Raw genomic sequence first — 16,968 nt, forward strand, 5'->3', positions numbered from 1 at the left:
CTTACAGCTCATGAAAACCCCAAATTCAAAATCTCAGAAAATTAGAATATTACATGAAATCAATGAAAAAAAAAAGGATTTTAAAATACAGAAGTGTCAGCCCTCTGAAAAGTATAATCATGCATATGTACTCAGTGCTTGGTTTGGGCCCCTTTTGCATGAATTACTGCCTCAATGTGGCGTGGCATGGATGCTATCAGCCTGTGGCACTGCTGAGGTGTTATGGAAGACCAGGATGCTTCAATAGCGGCCTTCAGCTCTTCTGCATTGTTCGGTCTCATGTCTTTCATCTTTCTCTTGGCAATGGTCCATAGATTCTCTATGGGGTTCAGGTCAGGTGAGTTTGCTGGCCAATCAAGCACAGTAATCCCATGGTCATTGAACTAGGTTTTGGTACTTTTGGCAGTTTGGGCAGGTGCCAAGTCCTGCTGGAAAATGAAGTCAGCTTCTGAAGGAAGCATAAAGTGCTCTAAAATGTCCTGGTAGACGGCTGCGCTGACTCTGGACTTAATAAAGCACAGTGGACCAACACCAGCAGATAACATGGCTCCCCAAACAAACACAGACTGTGGAAACTTCACACTGGACTTGGAGCATCTGGGATTGTGTGCCTCTCCATTCTTCCTCCAGACTCCGGGACTTTGGTTTCCAAATGAGATGCAAAATTTACTTTCATCAGAAAATAGGACTTTGGACCACTGAGAAACAGACCAGTTATTTTTTTCTTTAGCCCAGGTACGACGCTTCTGACGTTGTTTGTTGTTCAGGAGTGGCTTGACAAGAGGAATACGACATTTGAAGCCCATGTCCAGGATCTGTCTGTGTGTGGTGGCTCTTGATGCAGTGACTCCAGCCTCAGTCCACTCCTTGTGAAGCTCCCACACACATTTGAATGGCCTTTTCCTGACAATCCTCTCCAGGCTGTGGTCATCCCTGCTGCTTGTGCACCTTTTTCTTCCACACTTTCCCCTTCCACTTAACTTTCTATTAATGTGCCTTACAGCACTTTGAGAACATCCCAAATTTTTTGCAATTACCTTTTGAGGCTTTCCCTCCTTGTGGAGGGTGTCAATGATGGGTGTCAGATGGCACAACTGTCAGTTCAGCAGTCTTCCCCATGATTGAGAATTCCAATGAACCAGACTGAGAGACCAATTAAAGGCTCAGGAACCTTTTGCAGATGTTTTGGATTAATTAGCTGATTAGAGTGTGACACTTTGAGCCTACAATACTGAACCTTTTCACAATATTCTAATTTTATGAGATTTTGAATTTGGGGTTTTCATAAGCTGTAAGCCATAATCATCGAAATTATATCAAATAAAGGATTGAAATATCTTACTTTGCATGTAATGAGTCTATAATGTATTAGTTTCACATTTTAAGTTGAATTACTGAAATAAATGAACTTTTGCACGATATTCAAAATTTTCAAGTTTCACCTGTATGTATATATATATATATATATATATATATATATATATATATATATATATATAGGTCATTCTCAAAAAATTTGCATATTGTGATAATGTTCATTATTTTCCATAATGTAATGATACAAATTAAACTTACATATATTTTAGATTCATTGCACACCAACTGAAATATTTCAGGTCTTTTGTTGGTTTAATACTGATGATTTTGGCATACAGCTCATGAAAACCCAAAATTCCTATCTCAAAAAATTAGCATATTTCATCCGACCAATAAAATAAGTGTTTTTAATACAAAAAAAGTCAACCTTCAAATATTTATGTTCAGTTATGCACTCAATACTTGGTCGGGAATCCTTTTGCAGAAATGACTGCTTCAATGCGGCGTGGCATGGAGGCAATCAGCCTGTGGCACTGCTGAGGTGTTATGGAGGCCCAGGATGCTTCGATACCGGCCTTAAGCTCATCCAGAGTGTTGGGTCTTGCATCTCTCAACTTTCTCTTCACAATATCCCACAGATTCTCTATGGGGTTCAGGTCAGGAGAGTTGGCAGGCCAATTGAGCACAGTAATACCATGGTCAGTAAACCGTTTATCAGTAGTTTTGGCACTGTGAGCAGGTGCCAGGTCGTGCTGAAAAATGAAATCTTCATCTCCATAAAGCTTTTCAGCAGATGGAAGCATGAAGTGCTCCAAAATCTCCTGATAGCTAGCTGCATTGCTGCCCTTGATAAAACACAGTGGACCAACACCAGCAGCTGACATGGCACCCCAGACCATCACTGACTGTGGGAACTTGACACTGGACTTCAGGCATTTTGGCATTTCCTTCTCCCCAGTCTTCCTCCAGACTCTGGCACCTTGATTTCCGAATGAAATGCAAAATTTGCTTTCATCCGAAAAAAGTACTTTGGACCACTGAGCAATAGTCCAGTGCTGCTTCTCTGTAGCCCAGGTCAGGCGCTTCTGCCGCTGTTTCTGGTTCAAAAGTGGCTTGACCGGGGGAATGCGGCACCTGTAGCCCATTTCCTGCACATGCCTGTGCACGGTGGCTCTGGATGTTTTTACTCCAGACTCAGTCCACTGCTTCCGCAGGTCCCCCAAGGTCTGGAATCGGTCCTTCTCCACAATCTTCCTCAGGGTCCGGTCACCTCTTCTCGTTGTGCAGCGTTTTTTGCCACACTTTTTCCTTCCCACAGACTTCCCACTGAGGTGCCTTGATACAGCACTCTGGGAACAGCCTATTTGTTCATAAATTTCTTTCTGTGTCTTACCCTCTTGCTTGAGGGTGTCAATGATGGCCTTTTGGACAGCAGTCAGGTCGGCAGTCTTACCCATGATTGCGGTTTTGAGTAATGAAACAGGCTGGGAGTTTTTAAAAGCCTCAGGAATCTCTTGCAGGTGTTTAGAGTTAATTAGTTGATTCAGATGATTAGGTTAATAGCACGTTTAGAGACCCTTTTCATGATATGCTAATTTTTTGAGATAGGAATTTTGGGTTTTCATGAGCTGTATGCCAAAATCATCAGTATTAAAACAAAAAAAGACCTGAAATATTTCAGTTGGTGTGCAATGAATCTAAAATATATGAAATTTTAATTTGTATCATTACATTATGGAAAATAATGAACTTTATCACAATATGCAATTTTTTTGAGAAGGACCTGTATATAGTATAAATATATATGTAGTATAAATATATATGAATTTGCTTTTAATTGTGTACTTTTATTTTCATTTTAGTTTAAGTTTTAGTCATTTTGTTATCTGCTTTTATGCTTTTTATAATTTTTTACATCTATTGTTATTTAAATTTTAGTTATATATATATATATATATATATATATATATATATATATATATATATATATATATATATATATATATAAGTGCTACAATTACTAAAACTAAAATTGAAATAAAATAGGTTTAAGATGATAATAAAAAATATAAAACCAAATTATAAAATTACTAAAACACATACAAATTAAAGCTAATTCAAATTATAAAAAGAATACATAATACCATAAGTAATACTAAAACAACACTGGAACATACATGAAGAGAAACATTTTCAGATACATTTATAATGTGTATTTCACAATACAAATTAGTATTGTGTTAAACAGAGTATTTAAAAAATGATGTTAAACATATAATAAATATAACTACAGTTCTAAACCATAAATTACATTAGAGAGGTACAAATGTACAAATTATATATGCTAATGAGATCACGTTATCATATTATGATACTCTGTTACTGGCATATTCTTTTGCATCAGAGAGTATGCATATTGTGTTCAGTGATTTTAACCAACTCTATTCAATCTCAATTATTAAACCTTAAATTGCATAATGTCAGTGGACTTTGCAACAGTGATTCAGCCGTGCTTGCCGGAGTTTCTCTTCATAAAATATGCAGTAAAATCCTCCGAAGTGCCTTAGAACAGGTCTAAATGTTTGTTTTCCATCTCCGACTGAACTTTGAATAGCTGTGAGGACTTCCATTGCCACGTGAAGACAAAATATGGACTTTAGGCTCGTTACATCACCTATTACTGTAGCGCTTTCACTTCCTGTCCAAAGTATGTCCTCCATAAGTGAAATATGATGGCATTTACTTAGGGACGAGGGAAAAACATTCCGAGGAGAAGAAGAATTGGATGGGAGTGAGGAGGGATGTAGAAGAAAGAAGTCCATGATAAATAGTGTCTGAGAAAAGAACAGATGATGAGGTGCATGTGGAGGCAAGGCACTCGTGCCGAGGAGAGAACAAAACAAATTATATGAAAAGCACAGAGATGAAAACAAGGGTACGGAGCCAGTGAAGGAGTGGACAGATGGCCTGGGAACAGAATCGGTTGTCATATCTCTACGAAAGTCCTCTTTTCTTTGTCTTTTAAATGTCAAGCTATATGCACTGACTCTCTCTAAGAGTTTTCTTCACTCAGCGAGAGCTGCTTATTATGATCATATGTTTGTTCTGATGTGATCATTTTCCCTTCATATTTGAATACAAGTATCTGGATGCAAGGAATGATGCTCTTTTTTTCCTTATGTATTGACATTTTATTAAAACTTAAGAGAATTAAAATGATTTAGATGCACACACGCACACACACACACACACACACACACACACACACACACACACACACACACACACACACACACACACACACACACACACACACACACACACACACACACACACACACATTAGGATATACTATTATGACATTGTGCTAGATTGTTGCAACAAAACAAAAGATTTATTCTGATTCATTCAATTGAAACTTTTATAAATCAATTCAATTTTTTTTTTTTAAGAACACACATTTTAAGATTTTTTCCATCATTTTAAAATTCTTTATAGTTTGACATGTTTGGTTGAGTTTTGATCTGGGACAATCAGAACATTTTCAAGTAATATGTTTTGATGCTTTGACCCTTTTTGTCCTGTAGAATCAGACGACACAGCGTATTTTGTGATCGGAGCAATCCTGTACCGCACCCTCGGCTTCATCATGCCCCCACCAAAGTAAGTCCAGTCCTTAAATGTGTGTGAATGCGTGCGTTTGCGTGTTTTAATATATTTTCGGAAGCTATGTCAAGGACACTCATTCTGTTATATGATTGAGACCATGGACGATTATCAAAATGTGAACCTTCAGGGTTTGAGTGGAACAACCATTATGCCTGTTTTAATCTGTCGAGAGATGAAATTACTGTATATGACTAAGAAGGTCTTGACCTTACCCTTTATATTCTGATTGGAAGTCGACAGTTCATATGGTGAATCCAGGTTGACCCATTTACCCAGTCATCTCAATGGCTAAAAGTGTCTCACCTACTACTTCATAACCCTGGTTAATCCAGTAAAGTTTGCAACCCTTGTGGGTTCATTGAGCTGCCATACTGTCTGCTGTACTAGTTTTAGACAAGCAGACTAAAATGGACATACAGTGCTTTGTGTTCCTAGAATACCTCCTATTCCTGCACTACCTGTTAATCCCATGATCCATGCCATGGATATCCTAATGTGGTCCTAATTAGCCATGTTACACAGCTTAAACATTATTGCTGGCCTGCCTTATCAAACTGACTCAGCTGTTCTCACTCTGTTCTCACAGAGATTGACCACAAGTGATTGATTAAAATTAATTTTGAATAGTAGTTTTTAATTTTGAATGAAGTCATATTTGATCTATTTTTCTGTGTGTTATCAGTTGATTTATAATATCAATTAAATCATGCAATTAAATGTATCACATTTCTCTATTGTTATCATTATTGTTATCTAGTGACAATTTAATTCATAATAGACAGGTAATAAAATTTGAATTATTTATTAACCTTTAATTTGTGGCTATTTTTATAAACTTTTAATTTGTGCCCATTTGTATTTTTATTATTTTTTTAATTATTATTTGATTTGATTTAATAAAACAAGTAAAATAAAATTATATATATATATATATATATATATATATATATATAGTAGTTTTGGGTGCATTGGGTTTTTCCAATTATATTAGTTATATTTATATTATATTTTCTCGATTCACTGAAAGAAAAAAGATGCATTGTGACAATAATTAAACTATTTGACTAAAACACAAATGCAATCGAGGAAAATAAAACAATCTCATATGGTATTTTTTAGGAGCTTTTTTAGCTTAGCTTCTTTTTATATTTTGTTCATATTCAGTCACGCATCATTTGCACTTTGAGTGTGGACATAAAGGGTACTTATGTAAAATAATCATGCCACACACGGTAAGGGCAAGTGTAAGGCTTCTTTTTTTAGATATCCCAGTGCAACTGTGTTGCCTTTGCCCTCAGTCCAGACACTTCTGAGAGCATCTCTGTATTGAGAGAGAGTGTTTTTAGGCAGATTCGTGCAGCTGAAACTGGGGGGCATGTCTTGTGTCCTGTTCAAGCCCTGCTGGGGTCTGTAGTTCACTGTCCAAACTCACTGAGCATGTCAGCGCTCTCAACCCTGACGAAGAACACGAGTGTGGCGACAACCGCTGCTTGTGTTTGCTTCTGTCTCTATTGTGAGCCATGTTAGAGGTCCTGGTATCCAGGTCATTGCTCCTCACTGTGGTTGATTGTGACGGGGCTTGTTGAATATGTATGGGATCAGGGCTATTTGTTTGTTTTTAGTCTGCTTTTGGTTTCCGTCTCATTAATTTTCTGCGCAGAAGGCAGATCCTTGCTCCCACTGCCCCAGAGGGAACTAACCTGCCCGATTTGTTTGTGACAGAATGTAACTCCATGTGACCCAACTCCCATGGATACACAAGTTTTATCTCTCTCCATAACACACACACACACATACACTCACACACACCAAAAAATGTATGGATTTGTTTAGCGTAGGATGGTCCAAAATAGCTCTGCCATGGATTTAAAAGACAAAAACACACAAAACCGTGCACAGCGGCACTCAGCCGTTGTATCATGAATACCATCCAGGGTTGTGCACCATTCAGAATTCAGTTGAATCATATTGAATTGAGGTGGCATAGAGCATGCAGAATTGTATTTAGAATTGAAGTAAGTAGAAATAAAATGAAAATGCTGTAAATGTAGATTATACTTCTAATCGATATTTGACATGCCACCAATATAATGTTGTATTTCATTTGTATTAATTTAATTTCTTTGTATTAATATTATTTTTATTCAAATTTGTCCGCAACATAAAATTGAGTAATCAAAAATACTGATTAACCCATATATATATATATATGGGTTTTTTTTTATATGGGATTTTTATTTATATGGATATTTTTTATATATATGGGACACTTTTATATATATATATATATATATATATATATATATATATATATATATATATATATATATATATATATATATATAATATATAACTATATATATATATATAGTTGTTGTTTTTTTTGACAATTTCTAATTTAGGGTCATGAGAACATGGCATAGGGTATATCATGTCAGTATCTCAACTACACTCTGAGGGTATTTAAATGTACATTTAGGGCTTTGGCAGACACTTTTTATCCAAATAGTTGTTGAATACAGTTTAACAAATAATTTGTTCACATGTTTATTTTTGTTGTAATGTGCTAAAGTATTAAAATTAAAGGTTTTTTCTTTTTTTCTTTTTTTCCGTGGTGTGATTTTTCATGAATTGTATTGAATCCAATTAGGGTTAATGTAACCTGAAACATAAAAATCATACTCAGAATTTAAACATAATACAAGGGTTACATTTACTCTATATATTACACAACAAAATTAATGAAAAACAATATATATAAAAACAGTTTAGAGGCATATTGAAAGTGTCTAAATAGTTGGGAATAAATATGCAGAATTAGTAAAAATGTATGATGTAAATAGGTTTTGACACATACATTTATAGCTTATAAACATCCTCTGTAGAGTGACTGTTGGATTTGTTTGAATTTCAGTTTCAAATTTCACAAATTCCAATTGAGCATCATGTGGTTTGTGGCCATAATTTCAGTCATGAAGAGAGACCGTTCTTAATTCTGAATGTTGCTCAACCCTGATGCCTATCGATAGACGTGAAATGGAGTGTGAAGTCAATTTTAGATCTAACTCGCTCTATGTTCCTTCCTTCCAGAGATCCATTCGTGATCAGCTCAAAGATTCTCACAGTGACGGTGCGTCCTTTACCGAAACCAACCGAGCCCTTGGTATCAGTGGAGCTTGCACCTTTGCTCAATGTAAGTAATTTATGCTTTTTATTCATATTGTAATAGGCATTAATTTTAAATGCCCCACCTCTACAAACTATTACATATTGCATCATAGTATTTTTTGATGTATCTTGTGTTAACCATACTGTTTCACTGCCTTTCTGAAGTGTGGGATTGATAAACATATCATATAAGCACATATATATATATATATATATATATATATATATATATATATATATATATATATATATATACCAAAAAGGGGAAATATGAAAACATTTAAAATTACAAAAGTTATCTGTATGTGTGTGTGTGTGTATATATATATATATACTTATTATGTGTGTGTGTGTGTGTATATATATATATATATATATACTATATATAACTTTTGTCGTTTTAAATGTTTTCATATTTCCCCTTTTTGGTCTAACTGTACCAGTTCTTATGACCTATAACCAATGCACATTTACTCATGCTGACAAATTGCTTCTGCAATGGTGTGAACACAAACTTCTAGCACAGTGAATCTATTTGAACACCTTAATCAGGCACGAAATACATTTCTGTTACGATGACCCTCTTTTAATAATCCTCTGTTATGAATAGTACATCTTTAACAACCCCTAAAAACACAGGACATAAAGTACTACACATAAAGGCTCTCAATATTTTATACAGGGGGAAAAAAATTGTAATAAAAATATACCCGCAAGGATTTATGCAAAACGTGAAACCTGCAGATTGGATTGTGCATCAGTGCAGATATCAGCTGTGCTGAGAACACTGCCATTGTGATGTTCCCAGAGTCGCCATGGCAACCTTTACCTGCTATCTCCTCCATAGAAGTGTGAGTTTTGGGAATGCGGGAGTTCTATGCACACGTCCCTCGTCATACCGAGGTTGTGCCCCGCTCAGCCGTGGTCCTGGGTGAGCCCCATCTGTGTACGAAAGACCTTGGCGGGAGTCGGTGTCCACATTTTGCAGCGGTGCCCTGGCCACAGATGTTTGGAACATGAGGGGTAGGGGGTGATCTGAGCCTGTGTGTTGGGACTTGTCCTCTCTATGTGGACAGCTGCTCTGAGACAGCCTGCCCGTGCCATCCTGACCCCAGGGGATGATGGGAAATGGAGGTGGTGCACTCCAGATGTGTCATTGGCTGGCGCTCCTCCCCATTCATCAGTCTTAAAGGGATAGTTCACCCAAAAATGAAAATTCTGTCAGTATTTACTCACCCTCATGTTGTTCCAACCCCGTAAGACCTTCGTTCATCTTCGGAACACGAATTAAGATATGTTTGAAAAACAAACAAAAATAACAACTTTATTTATTTTCTTTAACAGCGTATAATCTGTTGTTGTACGTCACACGCATCACCCACATGACCAGCGTCGGCCAATAGTGAGCCTACGTGTGACGTAGCTCTACGCAATTACACTAGTTTAACTGACTAGAGGCCCAAAGAGAAGGAAATGAATAGTTGAAATAAAGTCGTTATTTATTTGTTTTTGCGCACAAAAAGTATTCTCGTCGCTTGATAAACTTAATATTGAGCCACTGTAGTCACTGGACTATTTTAACGATGTCTTTAATAACTTTTCGAGGCCGGCAAGTTTCAATCCCTCAAGAAGCCTATGGACTAGTATGGAGGAGTGATCCAGCTCTCAAATTTCATCAAAAATATCTTATTTCGTGTTCGAAGATGAACGAAGGTCTTACGGGGTTGGAACAACATGAGGGTGAGTAAATACTGACAGAATTTTCATTTTTGGGTGAACTATCCCTTTAACACATGTGTACTGACGTCTGTGCCAGTTATTGATCGCAGATGTCATCCGGCTGTCAGTCATTTGAGAGTCAAAATGAAATGATGTATTCGGTTGCATGTTTTGTTTACCACCTGTGATGAGAAAAAAAAAAAGCTTTGTTCATTTGTTCTCATTATGAATGGGAGTAGGAAAGCCATCTGTTTGTGCCTCTGATAAGTTCATTCGAGCTAGTGGAATGGCTGACTCCATACTGGACACTTAAAACTTGCCTCTCTAGACATATTATAATGATCGAACAGCTGTGCGAGTGTTTCTGGACTCTGTGGAGAGGACTGAGACCGTGTCAAGCATCTGTCATTCAAACATGTATTACTTTGTGTCAGCTGTCAACATGTGACTCAATCATTTGATCCAATCCAGTGTGTGGCGTTGCTTAACCACTTGGGGGCAATGACATGTTTAAAACGGTGCTAGTATCTGTATCTCGCTGAGCCTGCCCTCATTTGCCCTCAGAAGTATACACAACCTCTCTGAGACCACATAACAAGACATGATTCTGGCAGTAATGGTTGTCAGTTATACCCCTGAAGGTCAGAGGTGATCATTGTTCAGGTCATAAGATCCCATCTGGGATTCCTCCTCCTAAAAATACATAGTAGGCATAATTTGAGCAGAGACAGATTAGTTAATTATACCGGTTGATTCGCTGAAGAATCGATAATGAGCTGTTCATCCAGATATGCACCACTGCACACTGATTAGAGCCTCACACTGAGCATCATCCCAGACTCTAACGAATCAATGAATTAAGATTTTTTTTTCTTTTTTTTTTTAATAATTCATTTGGAGTTTGCACTCTGGGTTCAAGAGAAATTATCATTATTATTATGATTATTTTTGCCTGACAGCTGGGAATGAAAATTGTTTTCTGTTCCTTTATCTATCTATCTATCTATCTATCTATCTATCTATCTATCTATCTATCTATCTATCTATCTATCTATCTATCTATCTATCTATCTATCTATCTATCTATCTATCTATCTATCTATCTATCTATCTATCTATCTATCTATCTATCTATCTATCTATCATCCATCCATCCATCCATATATATGTATATATATATATATATATATTATTTTTTGGTATATATATTATTTTACTTTATATATTTCACATTTACAGTTGTCAGTTCATCACTCAACAATAGTGGGGTTTCACCTTTCAAACTCAATTTCTTTGGTCTTTCTAGTTGATTAATGCGTTCTCTTCAAATGTGTTGAGCTTTAAATGATGGCATATCTGTGTATGATCCCCTACTATAGTGAAATACAGCAATTTTTACATATGATTTGACGGTTTATTTTAATAAATATAAAAAATCTAAAAAGTGTGCATCATACCTGACACCTAGATGAGCACTTTACAGTTAATTGTAACTGTATATCATTCTCTTTAAATGCTATTGAAGTATATACACATTTTAAAATTATGGATTCAAATTATAAAATTGTTTTATTTTATATTTAATAATACTTCATTCATGCATTCATTCATTCATTCATTCATTCATTCGTTCGTTCGTTCATTCAATCAATCATTCATTCATTCATTCATTCGTTCGTTCGTTCGTTCATTCAATCATTCATTCAATCATTAATTCATTCATTAATTTATTCATTCATTCATTCGTTTTTTTTTTAAATGTCCGCACACTAGAACTGGGTCTGCATGTGGATGAAGGTTCCCTATCATTCAGCACATACATAAAATTCCCCCCTCTAAAATGTGGACAATTTAATCACACGTGCAATATGTGAATATATTTGTGTTATATAGCAAATCATTGAGTCAGAAACACATTGTTTGTTAGGTTTCAGTCTATAACAACACATGTTTCAAATGAATGCCAATCATTGTTTGTTTACAGATGCCACCTGGTTTGATATGTTGTTATACAAATCAATGAAATTCACATATGTTCTCTCTCCCTTCACAGACACAAATGCATACACTATTTATGACATTTTCCTCTCTGCTGTACTGCCATGCAACACTTATTGTCTTGTTTTGGAGTCATTCTTAACTCGTTCTGTCTTCTTTCTCCTCTTAGGGCACAACAGATCCTCAGTGTGTGGTCTGGGACTACGGAAACCCGTAAGTCATACATCTGCAACCCCCTCCACACACACACAATCTCTGTCATGACTCTCACTGAAATATATTTTAGATCTCATATTATTTATTCAACTCAGTTGAGTGAATATTGACATCAGTGTTTGTATTTGCAATCATAATGAGTCCCCATGATGAAGTCTTTGACACTACGTTAATTGAATTAGCGAGATGAAATAAGCGCATTTTCTTCTCACCTCAAGCGTCAAAGTGAGAATTTGACACCCAATTCCCAGTTTTCAAAACACTATGGCTTCAATCTCATGATTTGATTGTCTTGTGATGCGATTCCCATCCAAAAAACCTGTCAGTCGTCACGACGGGAGCTTTACTACCGCATTGTCTACAAAAAATGAAACAATGTTGCTTTTCCTGAGGGATCTCTATGAATTGACACACATGTTGCGTCCTATTTCACTCAGTAGGTTCTTATAAAGTGAACACGAGTTCAGGCACTAGGTTTTCAAAAATGCTCCCCCTACTGGTAGAACTCGGTATTGAGCATCTCTCAGCCTGTAGATGTACAAAAAAATGTCAAACAAAAGAGGGTTTTTTTTTCCTATTTTGACTGCATCGTGAGCTCTTGATGATGTTATTCTGTCTGTTGATATGCTTTGGTTGCGTCTTTGTGCCTGTTTATTTAGAAGCTTTGAGAGTCGCGCATGTATTCTAGTTCACGCTCTGTTTGTATTTGTGTCGGAAAACATCTGCGCTCGGAGTCTGTTTATATCGGGGAGGAGCGATACAAAAGAGTTTTTGAAGCATCACAAATAAGGTGAGAGAGAAAAGGACAAAGAGAGAGACGCAAGGCAGAGAGACTCGAGATACATTCACACAGCGAGTTACTGTCATTCTCTGACAATGAGCAAAAGAGACTGTTGCCAAAGCTTGACCTCCGGCAACTTTGGTCACCAACTACACACTTTGAGAGTGAGGGACACGGTGCGACAAAGCTAATATGTTGCAGTTTTAATGTATAAAGCTGTTGATTGTGATGGCAGCTGCGTCTGCTGTGCCGACTCATAGACAGAATGTACGTGTGCGTGAACGCTGGAATCTTGTGTGTCTCGAGTATTTCTTTCTGTGTAACTCCCCGCTGGCACAGCACACCTCACGCATCATTAATACGCACCGGGAGGTGGTCGGCACGGCAACAGGCAGACCTGACTAGACAGGAGAATGGCGGGCGGTAATTACTGGAGCAGAAAAACCCTTCTATCTGCAGGCCGCAAAGTCAATTAACGCAAAAACCTGATTACCTCTCCCACCAAATTACATTCCAAATCATTCCGAGATGAATGCGCTGGTGTGATTAAAAAGAGGCGAGATATTGAGATTTTTATCGCTATTATAAACCCAAACATGGCAAAATCACTCCCAAAGCTCAAGCCAGTGGAGTGAAGCAACATTCTGTGCTCTTCATTCATTATCAGACTCTTGCAGGGGGAGATTGATACTGTACTGTATGGAAGAGAAAATTAGAGGCTCTGGACTTCATAGGTGTATTTTTCTCTCTCTCTCTCTATCTCTTTCAATATAGATCTGTTTGTGTTGTCACTGGGTTTTTTTTTTCTCCTAATGCAATTATCTGTTCATTTAAACAATTCCCAGCTTCAGACTTTCAAGATTACTATCATCTTTCTCTCGGCTCCTCTTTTATTGTTGTCTCCTGAATCACAATAGAGTGATTTCTAATTGCTTCCAGCTCACTGTAGTTATTGCACTGTGCCTGTGCATAATCATGTAAAAATGGTGAAGTTTGCCTTTTTCTTCTTCTTGTGTGAATTCATTTATTCATAGCAAACATCACTCTCTGATGCAGATTAAATTTCCATGATTAGTTAAATTGATTCAGCAGAGAATTGATCTTAATATTTGCATAGTCTTTACTTGCACTCTACTCAGACATTACCTTGAAATAGACATGCATTTTTAAAAAAATGTGTGGTATCCATTTTACCTATAATTAAACATGAAAATGTATTACATACACCAACGTTCAAAGGTTTCGGGTCAATAAGATTGTCTTGAAAGAAATGCATACCTACATTTAGCAATGCATTATATTGATCGGATGCAACAGTAAAGACATTTATAATGTTTCAAAATATTTCTATTTCAAATTAATGCTGCTCTTTTAAACTTAATTTTCATGGAATCCGGAAAAAAAAACAAAATATTTTTGTTTCCAGAAAACAAAATTAGCAGCACAACTATTTTTAACATTGATAATAATAATAATACGAAGAAGAATACAGCATATTATAACTGAAAACTGGAGACAGACTTACAGACAGACATACATATAGATGTAATGTGTTTTAGGTTTAATTTTAATATAACTGATATACTGTATGTGTATTTGTTAAATGTGTGTGTGTGTGCGTGCGTGCGTGCGTGCGTGCGTGCGTGCGTGCGTGCGTGCGTGCGTCCGCGCGTGTGTGTGTGTGTAATCAGTTCACATAAGAGTAGGAAAAGTCAAAAAGTATCACCCTGAATGAACCTCAATGTTAAGTATACTTTTCGAGCTGTAAAAATGTTTATCTAAGACCCTAAAACTGAACATCGTAATAAAATATATTCACAGTTGATTACAAATCTCAAGATATTCTCAACCAGCCTTTAGTTTGGACATTTCATTGTGACTCTACACTCCGTTATGGTGATATAAGCCCATTACCCATCTTAATTCACAAAAGTTTTTTGTTTGTTTTTTTTGGACAGTCTTCAAAAGCATCTCTGGAGAACGTAAAAAGAGGGGAAAAAATGAACTTTGCACTGTGCAGGGCTTGTAATCATAAATTATCTTGTATGTACGGAATGACCTTACCAGGGTTTCGTTTTATTGTTTTATTTTCTTTCTTCCAAAGCTTGCAACTGCCTAGGCTTTACTCTTGTACAATCACAATAAATCACATTTAATCCTTCCAACCAAATCGAATCCTCCACGGGGCCATTTTAATCAAGACTGGCAAAAAATAAAAAAGCATGGTGCTAAGCAACACATTGCTTTTGATTATGATAACATAATGGATTGACTATATGATGTGTGCACAGTGGCTGAGTAATGTTTTTCCAGAAGTGTGGCGGTGCAGCTGTGGCATGTGTGAATGGACTCAGGGGGCTATCAGAGTCAGTCTGTGCTGTATTTGTTACCGGTTAATTTGTTTTGAGTGAAGCTGTGTGGAATTTGTTTGCATGTGGAGGGGCAGATTACGTGCAGTTAGGACGTGCATGTGCGGATGATGTTTGTGAATAGAGCATGATGTTACAGGGGCTTATGCTTATGGGTATTGGTGGTGCTTGGTAGTGGTAGAGGGGCAAACATGGTTTGTCATATTCATTAGATTTGCATGGTTGACTGACACCTGTAAGCGGTTATGAGGAAGTGGCATCAAGATTATATGGGCATTACTCTCTCTCTCTCTCGTGTGTGTGTGTGTGTGTGTGTGTGTGTGTGTGTGTGTGTGTGTGTGTGTGTGGTCCTAGTCCAAAACATCCAGACATAGATGGCAATATGTTTGTCCTGGTGGGGAATTTTTGTGGTGGTCCCCATCAGGAACACAGCCTATAAATCATACTGAATTATGTTTTTTTTTTGAAAATGAAAAAAATGCAGAACATTTTCTGTGATAGGTTTAGGGGTAGGAGAAATAGAATATACAGTTTGTACAGAGTAAAAATCATTATTTCTATGGAATGTCCCCATAAAACATGAAACCCCAACATGTGACAATGCTAATGGTAAATCTGAATTTTCAGTGTCATTATGATCCTTCATAAATCATTCTAATATGCTGATTTGCTGCTCTTATAACTATCAATGTTGAATAGTTGTGCTGATTTATATATTTGTGGAAACCATGACATTTGTTTTAGGATTATTTGCTGAATAGAAAGTTAAATAAACAGCATTTATTTGAAACAGAGATATTTTGTAACCATATAAATGTCTTTCCTGTCATTTTTAAACATTTTAATGCGTGCTTGCTGAATACAAGTTTTAATGTCTTTCAAAAAATGTATAAAATATTATATATTATAATAAATATAATAATAAATATAATTTGGTAATATATATATTTTATTTATTATAAAAAATGTGTTTAATGCTACTTGAGGGGAGAATTTAAAGCTTTTTTTTGTTTTTAATCAAAAATTTCCAGTTACTAAATGCATTTTTTATTTTTATAAAATACTTCTAGGACATAAAAGTAAAGAATAATGTAGCCGACATCATAGACAGGTTAATGAGGTCTTGTGTATTCCTGAAAGGTTTATTTTGTGATAATGAGCTACTGCATACTTTATCCCACTTATCCCTTAATATGGTACTTTCCAAATATGTAAATAATAGCACATGAATATAAAAAGCTGAAATTATTGGATTGTGTGACTGCGGAGAGCGATGAGACATGAAACTAACAAGTGCAGTAATTTGATTGCCAAGGAAGACGATCAAAACAGTTTATAGGTCTTTGCAGAATATATCTGATACCAGAATGTTGCAATTAACCAATTCAATTCCTCAGATTCCAGAGAGCTGTGTGATAAAATAACCTGACAGACATGTTCACAAACTCAATTTGAGTTTGTGAACATGTCTGTCAGGTTATTTTATCAAACATATTCACACAAGTTCTTCCTTTCACCGTTGCCTTTGGTAAATGACATTGACTGACTAGTGGTCCATATTCTCTCTCTCTCTCTCTCTCTCTCTCTCTCTCTCTCTCTCTCTCTCTCTCTCTCTCTCTCTCTCTCTCTCTCTGTCTTAATTACCCTTCTCACACTTTTTCTCCTCTCCATACATCACTGTTTTGCTTCCTGACCTTTGTTTGAAGTGCAACTGGTCTCTGCATGCTTTCT

At 36.4% G+C, this 16,968-nt stretch overlaps 1 protein-coding gene across 24 annotated transcripts in view; it reads left to right on the forward strand.

The window, feature by feature from the left end:
• The window catches only part of adgrb2 (adhesion G protein-coupled receptor B2), a 341,068-nt gene that overhangs the window by 194,313 nt on the left and 129,787 nt on the right, over window positions 1-16,968 (forward strand). For all 24 annotated transcript variants that reach the window (XR_013190423.1, XM_077196041.1, XM_077196031.1 and 21 more), the window contains 3 exons: window positions 4,905-4,980; window positions 8,077-8,179; window positions 12,041-12,084. Coding sequence is in view for 23 of the 24 variants with exons in the window: in XM_077196041.1 (XP_077052156.1) it covers window positions 4,905-4,980; window positions 8,077-8,179; window positions 12,041-12,084 (223 nt within the window). In the remaining variant the exon portion in view is untranslated. The remainder of the gene's footprint in view (window positions 1-4,904; window positions 4,981-8,076; window positions 8,180-12,040; window positions 12,085-16,968) is intronic.

Source organism: Siphateles boraxobius, unplaced genomic scaffold (assembly GCF_051911475.1).
Source record: "Siphateles boraxobius isolate OS27281-9 unplaced genomic scaffold, OSU_SipBor_1 35, whole genome shotgun sequence".
Lineage (NCBI taxonomy): Eukaryota > Metazoa > Chordata > Actinopteri > Cypriniformes > Leuciscidae > Siphateles > Siphateles boraxobius.